Source organism: Schistosoma mansoni, chromosome W (assembly GCF_000237925.1).
Source record: "Schistosoma mansoni strain Puerto Rico chromosome W, complete genome".
Lineage (NCBI taxonomy): Eukaryota > Metazoa > Platyhelminthes > Trematoda > Strigeidida > Schistosomatidae > Schistosoma > Schistosoma mansoni.
In genome coordinates, this window is record NC_031502.1 from 46,785,466 (window position 1) to 46,803,911 (window position 18,446).

The 18,446-nt window shown below is 32.4% G+C and overlaps 1 protein-coding gene across 1 annotated transcript in view; it reads right to left on the bottom strand.

The window, feature by feature from the left end:
- The window catches only part of Smp_084090 (putative junctophilin), a gene marked incomplete at its 3' end in the record, with an annotated part of 45,178 nt that overhangs the window by 11,110 nt on the left and 15,622 nt on the right, over positions 1 to 18,446 (bottom strand). The window contains exons 2-4 of the mRNA XM_018789915.1: positions 8,483 to 9,428; positions 6,458 to 6,576; positions 674 to 1,008 (exon numbers count right to left, since the gene is read on the bottom strand). Of these exons, the coding sequence (XP_018655310.1) occupies positions 674 to 1,008; positions 6,458 to 6,576; positions 8,483 to 9,428 (1,400 nt within the window). The remainder of the gene's footprint in view (positions 1 to 673; positions 1,009 to 6,457; positions 6,577 to 8,482; positions 9,429 to 18,446) is intronic.

Below are 18,446 nucleotides of genomic sequence, written 5' to 3' on the forward strand. Positions count from 1 at the left end.
AATTAGTCTAATTGGTTTTAAATAAGGTGGAAAAATCGCTTGCAACTTCCTCGAATGTGATTACGAAATAATACATATGTGTTTTCATTTTATTAAATTTCAACATGCTAGCCGTTGGTAATTGCAAGCGGCCTAAGGAAATAATTCTTAACAATTTAGAATTGCCTTGTTTTATGTGCATCTGATGAAAAACTTTCAGTATCTAACAAGATAAGTATAGCGTCAAGATATCCAGTCAACTGATACAATGATCATTCTATATTTTTTCAGGGCTAAGGAATTACACATGAATGGGAAGCAAAACTACATCCTGAAGATATTTTGAACCACCAACTGAAATCAACTTGAGAACTATCGTTTATTCTCGTATGTCCCAGGACTGTTCAGTAGTTTAACTATGACTCAATGACATTAGTTCCTGTAGAGGGGACAATTACGTCGGAATCTAATGGTCTATATTTACTACTTCAATACATTTTTGATAAAGAACATTGATAATCGAATCTTAACAGTGGGTTAGTCACACGGTTAACATAAATTAGCCAGAAAGATATAAGATCAGCATGATTTAAAATATTAACTTTTCTGTTAGGTTATATTCCAAGTATGTCAAACAAGAAAATAAGACACCTCAAAAGGTAACTGAATAAATTAACTGACTGATTCCACTTACTGAATCTATGTTAGGATTAGATGTCTGCATTTCATCTTCATATTTGTAATGATCATTTGGATAATGTTCGTTTTGTTGTAACCCGGGTGCAGCATTTCCACGACGACGAAAGCTTGAACGGAAACTACCTTGACGGCTTCCACCGCTCACCTCTAAGCTGTTACCAATTTGTGCAGAATTATCAGGACCTAGAGTGTTTTCTTTTAACATACCTTGTGCATGCAAACTGTTAACATCAGTTCTTCTACCTCTAGCTATTAAATCCTCTTCATTATTTGAACTGAATCCAAAAACGTCTTTTTTCATCAAAGGATTTTGTTTTTCCCACAAAATTCCTATGAATGATCGAAATATATTAATCATAATCATATATATGTGTATTGGCCTAATGTAGATAAAAATTACTTTGTCAAAAAGTAAAATATATAATTAAATCAGAAAAATGCATACAACTTTAAGTACAGAGAAGGAGGAAAATCACTGGTTTAACATGGTCGAACACAATAATTATATTAATTTTCAAGAGGAACTAGTTTATAACTAGCCGAAAAGTACAAGAAGAATTTATTCAATAAAATAGTAGTTACTTACTAGTAGTAAAGTTAGTTTGCCTAAATCTCACATCTGTGGTCGAATAGTGTTTTTGGTACATTTTTTTCCTGTTTGGTTAAGCTGAGATTCTCCTGATTTGATGAAAAATTTAATAATTATGAGACTATTATATCACCCAGTGAATTACGAATGGTAACTTTTAGGTCTATTTATCGACCAATGTATTATGCCTATTTCCTATTGTACAATTATTACGTAACTAAACTATTCATATTCGTGTTTCTCTTATCATTAGCTTTATTTTGATCTTTGATTTATTATCATACGATTCTTGAGTTATAATCGGTTTATTGATTACTTTGGTTTGTATAAAAACCCAGTATGTTTGTAAATAATGATTCATATTGCCGAGGCTGTTATTTGTGTTCTGGACTTAACTGGCTGGGCTAGGCAGATAGGAAGGACCGAATAGCACTCAAGACTGCTCGTACGATTTCAAGTATCATTTGCGTCCGATCAGTAAATTCACTCCTCTCTAATTGCACGTTCATATATATTACGAGTCCATACGTTATAACAGAGACGCAGTATATCAGACTGAATATAATGGTTCTCTTTAGTTGCCTAAGTGTTTAGGCTTTCCATGTTTCAAATAAAAATTATCGGTCAAGCGAAGAGTTCTTTTTCCGAAGAATCCTAATTTTCAAGGTTATATAATTACAAATATATGCTTATTTTCCAAAATGATGCTAATGACAATAATAGTGATAATAAAATTTTGCTGTACATGGTAGCAGAGATGTAAAATACATAAAGGTATAAAAACTGTATTTTTGTTAGGGAAACAAATAATGTTATTGCTTAGAGCTTGAATATTCATTATGACAAATAAAGAATTATAATTGGAAGGAAGGGAGCAGCGTGATAACCTAAATTGTTGGGGTTGAAATGAACTGTAGTCAGAAGAATCACAGAAAGAAAAACAAATCAGTTGGGGGATGGAAGGTCAGTAAAGAAGAAGATAGAAATGATACAGAAGACTACGAAAGAAAAGAAGAAAATCATGAGAAATTAGGACTATGGTAGAAAATGAGATTGTACCGGTTTTCATTCTTACTCAACCGAAGAATCAAGTATGTTGTATTAAGTTATTACAAATTCACTTCATTCACTGAATTAATTAAATTTCCTGTGTTATTCAGACAATAACATCAATTCTTCAATATAATAGAATAAGATGGCATTTGCTTTTTTGATAACCTCTTATTTCTTATGCTTTTGATTCATTTTTATTAGGTTTATTCACATCAAAAATATAGTTTATGTAGTGGTCTGTCTTATATATAGCCTAAAACCTAATGAAATTTTATATATCTGTCCAAAAAATACACTGGATAACTAACAAAATTCGTGGAACTAGATCCTTGGTCAAGCTGTTAAGTACTTTTAATGGGAAATGATGAATAGTGATCCTCAAGTCTTACTTTTAATCTCAACTGGTTTTAATTTAAACTGTCTGTTTTAACTACCATGAATGACCTCATGTTAAATGGATAAATTTTGATCCCTTTACCATGCTGAATCTGTCAACGTTATTGCTTGATAACTGGTTGTTATGATTTCAAGATGTTATTAAAAAAAACCTTTGTAAAAGCATGTATTGCTCTAATGATATTATGACTAGAATATATTTATCACAATGGTAGAAAAGCGTCTAAATATAGTTGAAAATTTTTGTATAGTTAACGAAAAAAACAATCTTGTCTATATGATAGTCTAAAATCAAGGTAGTGACTTACAAAGGCATGTGTCGTATAGTAATCTATACATTTGAATGACTTTTAATCATGTTTTTATCACATCAAATATTCTATTCATAAAGTTATTAGTACACTAACAGAAATAAGTTTTATTGACCAGCTGTTCTGATTTATGACACATCTTTTCATTTAGGGTATTAACGTCTCAGACTAGGCTTTTGTGAACAGTTACCATTCTGTCAATTCACGTCAGCTTGTAGTATCGGTTGTTATGTTAAGCCCATATACTTTATTCTAGTTGCTGGCCAAGCCAATTCACCTGTACATTGAGTCATCTTTTGATCTTGTTAATCATTTGCTTATTAACCTTGAGTACTTTTTATATGAGCGTATAGGTGTACACACTTCGTATCTTATTCATCATATGTCTGTCACTCATTTTTGCCTGACTATAAATGTTGACTAACGCTTGCTTAAATCGAGTTGGCTTCCCAGCCATCTCCAATACGCATCATCTTTCGCCTCGCTCACTCGCTTGCCGCTCACTCGCTTGCCGCTCACTCGCTTGCCGCTCACTCGCTCGTTCATATTCGCTCAGGTGTTGTTAACTTTCGAACCTGAGTTATTCGACAATAAACTGTAGTTGCTGCTATCCTTTGTCTTCTGATTTTACGCGCCGTTAAGATTAGAATTATATAGATTATCGAAACGAACGATTAACGAATCGCGGCACTACAGAATTGGAGGCCTCGCCCTACGAGCACGACGCTACAGAATTGGATACCTCGCCGTACGAGCACGACGCTACAGAATTGGATACCTCGCCGAACGAGCACGACGCAATATAATTGGTTGCCTCGCCGTACGAGCACGACGCAACAGAATTGGACACCTCGCCGAACGAGCACGACGCAACAGAATTGGATGCCTCGACGAACGAACACGGACCAGAATCGACAACCTCTGTGTACGAACTCACTACATAATTGGCGACCGCAACGAGCGAACACAAATCAAAAATGGAACCGCCAACGACATATTTCGTTATGATCCGAATAATCATCATATGCTCATTATTACAATAATGTCATATCTTCATCTAACGTGGGATTATTATTTTTGTTCGTATTAACATTAAACTATGACATATACGTAGTCATATCACTAATCGAACAAATTATAATGATATGGACATTACACGTTATGATATTCGAAACTCACCGGATTATTTTTATTATCCAATGACGTACAATTTTCCTGATTCAAGTGAGTTCGTTCCAATTTTTTTCATGTCATTTTCGGCTTAATATTACACTATCATAGACATAAGTTTGGAGTTATACTCCCGATAGTAGGAACTTATGTTCTCGATACAACTAATGTTCATTCATCTTATTGGTACGCAGCAATCGTCGTTTTCTATATTTTCAGCGACAACCAAAACCGAACTTCCTCAATTTTTGTTTCACGATGATCCCTAGTTTGTTCATATTATCTATTCATTCACATGTATAACTGAATGCTGCATCATCCGTTACCCATAAACACTATTCGATTACTGCAATTAATATTCTATTTCCATTCCACTGTACGCCAGAACATAGAGTTTAGAGCTAGTCTCTCATAGATACACTCTTGTTCGTCACATTCAAGTCAGTCTCACTCGCCGTCATCGATAATCATATGTATTGGTATTTTTATCATGCCTTTATACGGTTTCGTAACAAATGAGGTTGAGCGCATATCCCTCTAACTACACAAACCACGCTAGGCTGCATGACCATAAAGGAATACGACTCCGCATATCTCGACTCAGCAGTCACTATCCTGTCCCTCTGGTCATTCTACTAATACATATTTAACGATAACTCGACGCACACGACAACGTACACTGACTTCGCATTTCATGATCATTATCATTAGCAGTACAGCAATGAATATCAACCGTTGGTGCAGTCATCATCCTACGGCTGGATTATTTTTTATCCCACATGAAATCCAGGCATGTAAATTCGAATCTACTAATCGCTGATCGACGCTATTTACTTTACTGCGGCTTATCGGAACATATTTCGCTGTTCTTTATCCTCATATTCAGTCAGCACCACAGACCAATTACTGTTATACTCTATTTTCACGATATTTCGATTCGCGCATATGAACATGTTATTTTATCATTCGGACAGTCACTACATAAATGCATGTTAAAATTTTTTGTACGCTTACTAATTTACTCATAATCACATGCTAGCATTTCAATTTTTGTCCGCATCTTGACAATATTCATGTACATTTTTACATAAGTATGACACTTTCGTTTAATACGCTCACCCCACTTGACACTGTAATTTATCAGGTATTGCACCATTTTTTTCCCACATTTTGACGTTATCCACATACCGCGTCAGTGTTATTTTCCGAAAACAGACATTTTTTTTTATAAATGTGCTATTTTCTACAAGGGGGCTATGTAGTATCGGTTGTTATGTTAAGCCCATATACTTTATTCTAGTTGCTGGCCAAGCCAATTCACCTGTACATTGAGTCATCTTTTGATCTTGTTAATCATTTGCTTATTAACCTTGAGTACTTTTTATATGAGCGTATAGGTGTACACACTTCGTATCTTATTCATCATATGTCTGTCACTCATTTTTGCCTGACTATAAATGTTGACTAACGCTTGCTTAAATCGAGTTGGCTTCCCAGCCATCTCCAATACGCATCATCTTTCGCCTCGCTCACTCGCTTGCCGCTCACTCGCTCGTTCATATTCGCTCAGGTGTTGTTAACTTTCGAACCTGAGTTATTCGACAATAAACTGTAGTTGCTGCTATCCTTTGTCTTCTGATTTTACGCGCCGTTAAGATTAGAATTATATAGATTATCGAAACGAACGATTAACGAATCGCGGCACTACAAGCTCACTCAGTTGATCTAATGATTGAAAAAGAATATATTTTTGTGGTTTAACATATATTGGACTGTCCTTATCTTTAGGACTTATTATTGCATGTTATTAATGATTATTAACAAACGGATCACTGATTACATTGTTTTATACCTATTCTAATAACGTTTGATAGATTGCTATTATTATTTTTAAATCTAATAGTTGTTGGATTACATAATTGGGTGGTCTCTGAAACATTTTAAACTACCAAAGTTTTCTTTCTATTTGCTCTTCAGTGTCCACAATCACAGTTATGTCCTACAATATTTGAACCCTCAAACTAAGAATTTGAATGTTACTAATGAACAACTGAATTTTCAACTGTGAATGTTTATAACGATAGAACTCATTCTGGTCTACGGAGTTAACATCCTAGTCGACTGAATACTATTTGTAGTTCATTTAAAAATCTAAAGTAAAATCATATCAGATAGGCGTGTATAACGGTCAAATGTTTCTTATTCTCTATACAGTAGTTTCATGTTAAACTAAGGAAAGAATTAGTATAATAGGACTTACCTAACTGAACGAACTCTGGAGAAAATTCACGTGCTATTGCCCTAGCTTCTTCAGATAGTTTACGTGCTTCTCGAGCACGCGCATCAGCTGTACCTGCTACTGTTCGTGCAGTTTGAGCTCTAAAACAAATGAAAGTTAACTGAATAATGGCCTTCTAAATTATAGAAATGAAATTATTTTGAAAGATGTATAGAGATAATGGATGTAAAATAACAATTAATTTTATGTGTTTAGTGAGTTTAATAGCTGGATTGAGATACAAAAATAAATAGTCTACAAATAAAGTTGTATAATGCTTAGAACTTAGCGAAGTGTCTATTAATCACTCCAAACAATCCATATACTTCAATCTCTGTGGAAACCACAAACTGCTTCTGATAATGAAAATGGGATATTCAGGTTTTTGGATTAACTTCTAAATCCATGGGATAATTTTGAATGTCTGTCTTGTTAACTATTGAATACAAGCTTCAAACTGGAAATCCAAGAATTCAGAACGATACTCATTCTTCCCAATAAATTGGGTATGTTTGAAAACAATGTAATTCATAACTGAAGTCTTACAAAAGTTAGAATATTTCTGCTTTCATCAAATTTTCTTAGTATGGTAACCCTAGACAAAGATCAAACTAATGCTGTTCAAACAATCACAATCACTACTTCTCAGAGATTGGTCTTGGTAACTTTATCGCACTGTGCTAACGTAACTTGAACTGAAGCACATGTATACCCGGTTCTTCATTGTATATGACTGGTTGCCAGAGAAAGACGCAACGACTATTCAGTATTTTCTGGTTGGCTGCTTGACTGACTTTTGGAGAAACTTGTCAAAGTGAAATCATCTTTTGACTTTCACATTATATCAAAGAATAAAATACAGTTTAATATTTAGTCAGTAAAAATAAACTGTAGTTATATAAAAATGACTTAAGTGCTCTGTATGTTTATAAATATTAACGACTTATAAACATAGTTTATGGTACACATTTATCAAGTTTAAATATTGATATTTACATGATAATTGTAAAACTGAAATGTATGTTTTCATATTGTGACATCAGTTAGGCAATGAGAAGAAAACAGTGTTATATCATTTTTTCTTTGCGTTAGCCGAATTTTATTGACTAAATTTTGCCGGACTAGCTCTAATGCCTAAACGAAATCAACATATATTAGTTCTGGCTGTTTTCAAAGTTCATGATCTGAAGAACCAAATAATCCCTCAATTAATGTTAATTATCAGGTTACACAATTTTACCAGTATGAGAAATTTAGAGGAATAGAATATTATAATAGTTGACATGTTTTCAAGAGCTGACGTGTCAGCTCCGGAATTAGTGTCACTTTTGAATCTAATCAGCCACATCATAAAGTAGTCTTAGATTAACATCTTTTAGATTTCGTTATTTTTTTTACTTATTTTCATCTTCAATCCATAATTTTCCATAACATTTTGTAAACTATCTACCATCAACTAATAAATGCAATCAGATTATAAGATTATGAAAAGAACCTTTTAAAGTTTTTGGATGATGTTAGAACATTTACTCCAATGTTTAGAGTTGAGTGTTCTAACAAGTAAGTCATCAGAATACAGATTATGAACTCATTATTGTAGTGTATAGTTATCTATTTATATCTATTGTATAAAATATTAGTGTAATTTATTAGAAAATTAATTAGTAAACGCTTACAATAAATTAAATTCCCTTGATAAACTTATATTGAGCAAATACATCATATAGTTCTGATAATCTTCTCCTAGTTTATGTCTAACTTGTAAGTTGAATATTTCTAGAAATATTTGGCAAATTCATCAAAAATAGACAGTTTGTTCTTTAATTGACATTGTTTACAGCTCGTTTCAGTAATTGTTTAAGAATCTTAGGAAAAAAGTATGGAGAACTATTGACTAAACTTTCTATTGAATTTGTTCACTAATGGAAAGATCATTTTATGAATGTATTAAAACAAACAATATATGCTAGATTGTAGACGATTTAAAAAGAGAATATTTCAAATTACCTCTGAAAGGCTGATTCATATGAACTTTCTTGAGCTTTCTTTGCTGCATCTTCAGCATTTTTTACTGCTTCTTCTATAGCGTCTCTTAACTTTGTATGCCGAAGCATAAATAATTTACTTTTTCTGTTTAAAGCTTGAACAAGTATATTTTCTTTATATCTTCCTTCTTCTTTGGTTCCATCTGTACGATAAGTAGTTCCATATCCATCCTTTTTATTGTTGAACCATTCTCCTGCATAACGTAATCCGTCAGATCGTTCAGCAACACCGTATCCTGAACGTCTATCCTCATTCCACTGACCACTGTAGGTCTCAGTAACATTAGGTCCTAATGGTTCTTCCATGAATTCGTGGAGCCCTTGACCGCCGTTCCCTACAGCCTTAACATCACCACGACCAAATGAGTTTGTTGTTATCTGACTTGAAGTACTGATGTTCGATCGTAGTGACCCACCTGGTCGACGTCCACGACTATGAAATAAACCGCCACTTCCACCACAAGTAGAAAACGCACCAATTGATCTTCCTCCAACCATCGATAAATCACCAGTTGACTTTTGTTTCCTTAACTTTCGAAAGATACTCCGTTTGAAGATGGATTTCTTCTCTGTTGTTGGAGTAGCACTTCGATAACCTGAAGAGCTACTTCTCGAATTGTTTGATAGGGAAGATGGCAAAGGACAAGATGTAGCACGCAAAACAAACCCACTTCTTCTTTCATCTGGTCGACCTCTTTCTGCGCTGTTCCTGACATCGCCACCACTTCCACCTCCGGAGCTATTTGTACCTTTCCAACCGCGTTCTGAATCTGTTCCAGATGGTAAACTATTTTGCGATTGAGCTGCGCGTACTGTGCGATTAAATTCAGCTGCTAGGGCGTAGGGCGCTGAACGACGAACACCAAGACCTTGACGCATACCCTTAGACCATGCTCCAGCATATATACCTATAATGTAAAATCAAAAAGAACGTGGTAAAATAGTCATTAGTCACTGATCAGAGAATACTACCGTGCATTATAAATCTGTTTGAAGATCATGATTGTAATGATAAATAACACTGAACATATTCTACTGATCATTAATCAAGATGGAAATTTTCTTAATTGATAAGCTCTTTAATTGATGTCGAGCAAATTTGTAAATTTACTTGTCTTAGTGTTGTCACTCATGTGTAGTTTAAAAATGAACCATAAAAGGTTATATATACATGCTATAAACAGTGATCATCATCTATACCGTGGTTCATGTGAGTTAATCACACTTTGGCGTTAGTTATAGTAGTGCTGGTAGTACATTTATTAGTAGATAATAGTTGTAAAACAATTTCTATGAAATCCTAAGTGACATTTATCACATTAGATTCTCTATTTGTAACTGTGTTTGTTAAATGTTTCATTTTAAGGACAAAGGTATTCTACATATATTTTGAATTTATTATCCTTTTTTTGTTATGTTTGTTTTTCTGTTTTGTTAATAGGACAATAGATGAAATTAGTTTCAGTTGTTTTACATACACACAGAAAAAAGAAACTAAAATGTATCTATGCGTATCCCATAAATAGATGTTTGTTACCAAAGCATTGAAATATGATCATGATATTTACCTAATTAGAAGTAAAACAAAAGGGTGATCTGTATGACATTAAATAGGTATAATATATTTGTAAAATCTCAGTGAATGAATTTGAAGTAAATCCAACGTTTCGCCTTGAAAAAGCTTGGACCAGATTGCCAGGCGAAACGTTGGATTTACTTCAAATTCATTCACTGAGATTTTACAAATATATTATACCTATTTAATGTCTTACACCAACTCGGCGCCCAAATACGGTGATCTGTATGTTTTTTTTTCAAAATATGTCAAGATAGTATTTTCATTTAAAAATTCATACAGAATTTTTGTTTTGAATGATGATAATGATATGAAACAAATGAATACTTTTATACAGTTACTAATCTTCAACTATGGTCTGTGAATAATTTATTCTTCATCTATTAATTTCATAGCTTAGAATTGAAGACTTTCACTGAACCTGACAGCAAAATATTTTCAAAGAATTTAGATATCCCAGTGAGACTATAATTTATGGACGACCTTTGAGCAACGCTAAGGTGACCTTAGGATATCCACCAACTTACTAGGTTTAAATGAGGGATATATATTAGTGTGGAGAATTAGGATTAGGATTTACAGTTGAACGTTAGAGTTAGGAATTAAATTTAATATTTTCATCACTAACTGAAATCAGATATAATGCCGAAATGATATTTAACCAGATGAGTGAATGAATTTAGCGCCAAAATTGAAGGTCTGTCATCTTAAGTCTAATTGGTTCATCCGTAAATTATAGTCTCAGAGTTAATTCATTTAGTAACCAAGTATATTTTTCACCACAGTTGAACAACAAAGTATAATAAGTCTTCATTTTCAGTGAAATATAATGAAACCCAGTATGAACTAATTAAAGGATTTGAAAAACTTACACTTAGATCAACTACAACTCCACTCTAATAAACGACTATTGTCAATTGAAAACAGATACTTAACAGATTTTAAGCAAAAGCTAGATCTGTAATTTTATTTTTAAAAGTTCCAAAATTTTATTCATATTTAGTTAAGCTAACAGTAATTTATTTGAAGAGTAGTGGAAGTCAGTCAACCTTGTTATTTTCTAAAGCCCTAATTTGCTTCAAATATATTCGGATCACTTATAACAGTTCAATCTAATTTAACTAACAAACTGTTACAATTGAAAAATGTATAAGCTGAAGTTTTCATTAAGATATTTTATTTAATCAAAATGTATCAAATAAGCAAGACATTGAAAATTTAATTCAATACGAATGTGAAGACAGTTCTACTGTATGGGGCATAAACCTGGGGAACTACGAAAGCAATCATCCAGAAGATACAGGTGTTTATTAACAGTTGTCTACGCAAAATACTGCGGATCCGTTGACAAGACACTATCAACAACAACCTACTGTGGGTGAGAACAAAACAGATTTCAACGGAGTAAGAAATCAGGAAGAAGAGCTGAAAGTGGATATGACACACATTGAGGAAAGCATTTAACTGCATCACAAGGCAAGCCCTCACATGGAATCTTGAAGACCAAAGAACACATTACTCCGAGAAATGGAGACAGACATGAGAAAATGAACGAAAATTGGATAGAACTAGGAAAGAATACCCATGACAGAGTGGGTTGGAGAATGCTGGGTGGTGGCCTATGCTCCATTGTGGGTAACAGACGTAAGTGACTAGGTAAGTAAGGCAAGACATTGTTGTTAAACATTATATTATACAATTACATTATTGGTATTTTGATTTTTATTTATGATTTCTACAAATTATTTGCAATGTGTGTACATAAACAGGTAACTAAAAGTTCAGTATTACATTCCATAGCTTCAACTTAAAATGCTTGTTGATTTAAAGAAATTGTATGTTCTGAATAGGTTATGCAAAAAAATAGATATATCATCCTTCTTTTCAACTTTTAATACATACTCCAAACATAATACTGTTTTTTTTTAAATTGAATACATTAATGAGGAAGGTTTTAAAAGCATATTAGATGAAGTTATTAGTGTATATGTCAAAAGAAAGTAAACTATCATAGTTTGTTTTATTTGGAACAACCATATCTCATGAAAATAAATCTTATCCGTTATCAGTATAATCATAACTAAAGCGATTAAACTTACCTCACCTTTAAACGTTCACTACTGACTCACTTTGACCTTAGTGTGAAGTGATTTGATTTGACTATATATACTTGTAAGTATAACTCTTACTAATCGTTATTCATTTTATCGTATCTCTTATTACTGTCCTGTTTTCATGTATTACTTCCTTGTACAATTATATTAATTTACGTTTCAGAAACCGGTAACGTATTAAAAGCTGAGAATTAATTGTTTGCAATATGATTTTGTTCAGATACTGATTTGACGGTATAACGGACATCTATAGAGACAAATAAATCGTTAATTGGTTATTTTACGTCGCCACCGCTGAGCTGTTAAAAGCTTTATGTCGTAAGTGTTTGATGACCTGACACTACATATTTATGATTCACTTTTTTCTGAGTGAGGGACTCACTAGGTTTGTACCAGTGTAAGCACTAGTTAATGCTTCTTCCTCTAAAATGCTGACATTTTTCAGGTCTTTCCAATACTAGTAGCTTTGTACTTATGCTAAAAAGATGAAATCCAAAATTGTCATAGATTTATAGTGGTTAAGGTATATAATATTATTTAATGATAAGCCTACTGTTACATTTATTTAAAAGTATTTGCTTTTAAGATTAAAGATGATATCTTTTCGTGTATAGCAGAAAGGAGGGTTTGTCAATCTTTTCCACGCAAACTAGAGAACCAAACATAAAGTGATTTTACTAAAATGATCGACAGAATTTGATTTACACGAAAGTACCAGACAATTATGACATTAGTCACTACTCAGTGATCAATCAGTTGTAAATATATTAGTTTTATGAAAAGTTACCTTAGGCCATATTGGCATAACGGTAATGTCTCAGAGTGTTAGTCTGTGTGATATGTCTTTGAATCCACGTTGTAGCACCATTTCCTTCAAGGTAACAGGTATACTTCCCTGAAGAATGTCAAGTGACATAAAGCCTAGATCTAGAGTTTTATGTCGACTAACTCTAACTACTTAATATCGGAATAAACAGTTTATGAACACCAGTGTTAAAAATAAATAATTTCGAAGTTACTTTATTGACGTGAAAATATACCTTTGCAATAAAAAAATTTGCTATTTAGAATAAAACTTGTAAGACTGATTACATAATATCAAAGTTAAAATGTAACTACTTATTTCCTGTTATTAATTCCTTTTGTATGATAAAAACGGTGACAATTTTTTGTAGTTGAAAATACTAGCAGATACAAACAGTTTAGATTATACTACTCATTTAAGTCGATAATGTTATCTAATTGATTGACTAATCGCCGCTTAACAAGTTTATAGGGGGAATAATAATGCTAATAATGATAATAAAATAATCATCTGTATTTCCATGTTGTTTTTTTCTTTATTAAATACATTTTTGTTCGATAAAACATGTATTTCATTTGTTACAGAAATAGAAAATGAAACTTAGTGTATTACAAAAAAGGGTTGCAATTAAAATAAATTACGGTACGTAAGTACTACGGTAAGTGCTAAGTACTGTAGTAGTAGTAGTAGCCTTATTGTTTTTTCAAATATAGAAATAATCAACTATTATTTGAACACAAACAAAAATGAAACATTCAACTACTAGTAAATTTTAAAAATTTCTAAAATGTAAAACAACAAGGCGGCCTACTTTAATATCTGGGCTACCTGTTCCTGCTATTTGAATATTTTTACAAGTTATCTGTTTTCTTGTTTGTTTTGACACATCATTGTGCCTATTAGTCGCATAACCTATTCAGGTGCATTTCTAAAAAGTTAACGACATTTTGCTGTACAAGTTACTAAAGAGCTCAATCAATATCATCGTATGCAAGTTGCATTGAAAAAAATATACATTAATCGGATGTCTATTCCTGAACTGCTAACATCTAACTGGCGACCAATCAATATTTATCGTCAGGATCGATCAAGATATAAGAAAAAGAAACTTAATGAAATACTTTGTGCTGAGAATTCTATATTGTACCAAAAATATAATATTGAATAAAGTCGCTAATAATAATAGTAATAGTAATATTAATAATGATTGTGATGACGTTAAAATGAACATGAAGAATGGAGCATCACTTACAAGACTCTAATATAATACAATGATTCTCAACAATCTAATATAATTTTACCAGATTTTATATATTATTTAATAGAATTATGATTATACTTTAGATTGATACGGATTAATTTGGGTTACACGAGGATTCAATTTATTCATAATTCTTAAGGTTAATATTTCAACTAATTTCACAAGAGAATATAATAAGTAGTGAAAAATATAAAGCTTATTAAATACATAAAGATGTAATATTTGATAATGAGAACTATTCTTACTTGCAAGAATTAATGGTACTGCCTGTGTGGCTCAACGTAAATAAGTAATATTGGATCAGATTCATACAATATAAGATGATAATATGAAGTATGTTGAATAATTAAACCACTGATTCAACCATCGTTAACCTTCATTTTTTTAAAAACTAAATCTAAACTTAAAACAAATCATTTATCTACTCATATTTTTAAAGTCTCTTTTCAGCTTACATTAATGTTTGTTACAGATGAGTTATTGTTTATAGGTGGATATAATCAGAGATTAGTAGAGTGTTTTACATGGAAGTTAAATAAATACTTACTTGTCATTGATGCTGATCATTGACATAATAAAAGTGTATCAATTTGATTTTTTTTTTCTGTTAATGTTTAGGAAGTACTGTTACCCTGGTTCTTTTTTCCTGTATTCAACGAATAAGATTCCAGATTTGTCTAAAATATGTTGGAGCCGATAATAAAATTAATTGAGTAACCATTCATGATTTTAAAGTGTTTTCTAAGTAATTCTTAAATTTAAATTTAAAATAATGTCCATAATTTACAATGGTAACAACAAACTTGATCATTAGTTAATATTTATTTATATTTTTCCATGGTTTTGGCTTAACTAAAGAAGATACAGTTCATTTTAATGTCAAAAATAAAGGTTTGAAAACATATATTTCTATGAGTTAATTAATCTTCTATGTTTATGATAGACAAAATCTTTTAATGGTTATTGATATAACATCGAAAAACTGGCACATACTATTGGAAAATATGAATCATACACTAGGCAAATAAGAGTATGAAGGAGTTTGATGAAGATTTATTATATATCAAAATAAATACTAATTTTCAACCAGGTCTGTTGTGAGATAGTAACGCTCTGAAGACAATGGTGAATGATTTCTCAATTTCGTGGATTGGTTGAAGTCAGACATTAACGCCGTTGGATGCCGGCTCAGTGGTCTATCGGTTAAGTGCTCTGGCTCGAGACTGGTAGGTCCTGGGTTCGAATCTCGCTCACCAGGCGGGATCGTGGATGCGCACTGCTGAGGAGTCCCGCAATAGGACGAAACGGACGTCCAGTGCTTCCAGGTTTTCGGTGGTGGTCTAGCTTCAATTGACTCATGCTTTCAACTATGAAAATAATTTTTACATGATTTATACTAATTAACTGTTACACTTATTTATATTAAATTAAGTAGTACTTGATATTAATGATTGATAACTTACTTCATGAATACATATTAATGATATTATAAAATAAACTGTATATAATCAACTGACATAACTAATTTACTCAGTCATTATGAAACTACTTCATTTTAAACTTGGATTGTAAATAATATACAATTGAAAACGATCACTTTGATATTGCAATGGGACTTCAATCAATTAAGTACTTATTCATCATATCAATGATATTGTTATTTCGACTATTATTGTTAGCAGTTTAATTATCTGTAGGAAAAGTGGATGAATTGATTATAATGTTATTAAGACTTCTTAAAATTTGCTATAACTGAATGAATTAAGTAGACTTTTTCTGTCTTCAGATTTAGTTACTAATACAATCTTTTAAATCTATGACTATTCTGTCATATATTATTGTTATAATCTTAAACTTAATAAGAAGTTTATAGCAGCTCACGTGCAATTGAGTTTGTTCATATCTAATTTGGTTAAGCCCTTTTGTTAACTTATTTAAGGGACAGTCATTCGTACAATAACAACCTATCTATACTATTGTACCTTCATTATGTTGCACTTGTATAAATATATATGCTTGAGCATTGCTTACTGCCTACGCATATATTCATTCTGCTAGCCTTACTATTAGTCGCTTAATTGATTCGATGATTCATGCATTTCCATTTGTATGTATATGTACATCTTAATCCTGTTCATTGACTCGCTTACTCGTTGACTCTATGACTCGATCGCTCGCTCATTCGACTCGCACTCTCACTCTCTTGCTTTGCGGCACTACTCCTTCATGCTTGTTTAAACGTGCCTGTAATTTTGGATATCTGTGTGTGGTCCAATAATAAATGCAAATCAACACTTCGTATTCGCCTTCTGATTTATACAACGCATTGGGGCGTTATCTAGTAACGGTTATCAGGACGAACAATATACGAAGTTTAAGGATAATATCGAACGGATATCGAACTTTGGTTACTAGACATAATGTTTTGCACCAAGAGTTCTTTTAAATTAGTGATGGTATTTAAGATGTTTTATTACAGCTACTAAAACAACATTATTTAGCGATCCACTAAGACAAAAAATACCCAATTGTATTATGCGCACGAATAGTCAATTGAAGCTATCCATGGTCTCATTGTATGATGGTATGATATTTAAAGCTTAGAAATTAGTGCAACCGATGTCAAGACTAAACGTAAATAAATGAACCAAATAATATTGATCAGTTGATTTAAATTAGATGAATGCATTCGGTAATCGCTCAGTGAATGTGCTCTAAATGTGCATTTTGCTGTGAAATATATTGAGAAAACTCCATATTGTAACGTTAACAGATAGAATTTAGTCGCAATTATCAAGAAGGGACTATGAAAGCTATCGTCCAGAAGATACAGGTGTTTATTAACAGTTGTCTACGCAAAATACTTCCGATCTATTGACCAGACACTATCAACAACAACCAACTGTGGGATAGAACAAAACAGATTTCAACGGAGTAAGAAATCAGGAAGAAGAGCTGAAAGTGGATATGACACACATTGAGGAAAGCATTTAACTGCACCACAAGGCAAGCCCTCACATGGAATCTTGAAGACCAAAGAACACATTACTCCGAGAAATGGAGACAGACATGAGAAAATGAACAAAAATCGGATATAACTAGAAAGGAATGCCTAAGACATACTAATAATCCGTTTACAATCAATTTATAACATAATTAATTTCATAATTTTTATTATTTGTCAAACTGATACAAGAAATAATGCGAATTGAGTTTATATTTGCTATAATATACTCAATTATCTTAAAAGAACTGGATTATTGAGAGAAATTAAAGTTGACTATTGGTCAAATAATAATTGAACAACCAAAAATCACTGACTCAAAATGCAGTTTCACTAGATAAAAAGCTGAGTTGCCGTCAGCACGAGGTAAAATGTATTCTCCCTAATTAACAACAGAATTATTCTAACTCCAAATGGTTGATAGCTCCAAATGTAGCCCAAGTGTCCATATAAATAAGATAATTTTACAACTAATCATGACTCTTAAATTAGCTCTAAGTTAGATAAATTTAGGTCATATACTTGCTTTTACATTTCAGCAAATGAACTAAGACAGTAGTTGTTTCTAAATTCATTAATCTTCAGCAATCTGAATAGAATGCATAAAATGCAAAGTTGGGGAAAATGTTCACTAAGTAATTTAATTCTTAAAATATGTAATTTTCACAGGAAATAGCTAAACAAACATCTGTATTTTAAATTAACGAGTTGATCTAAGATAGAACACCATTGGAAACCTGAAAGCACCAATATGGAACTCTTCACCAATGCGCATTCACGATTCCACAGGCTGGACTCGAACCCAGGACCTTCGGCCTCTCTCGCGAACGCTCAATCTGTAGACCACTGAACCGGCATCCGACAATATTAATGTCTAATCTCAATCGATCCATGATCTTGCCCAACCCTTCATCCATTGTCTGAGGTGGTTAACTGAAGTTCTAGTGAGAAACCGTGACTGTGGAGCTCAATCCGTGTGTAATTAACACAGAATAGAAGTATGAATAAGTGTGTTCTTATCTCAGCGATACTGTTATTCAAGGTACAAACAGAATATTTATGAAAGCCTATGTTGTTTTTAAAACTTTGTTTGTTAAAATAAACAGAAACGTTTGATTGAACAACAATCATGGAATCACTATAAGTCAACTTTACAGATCGAAGCT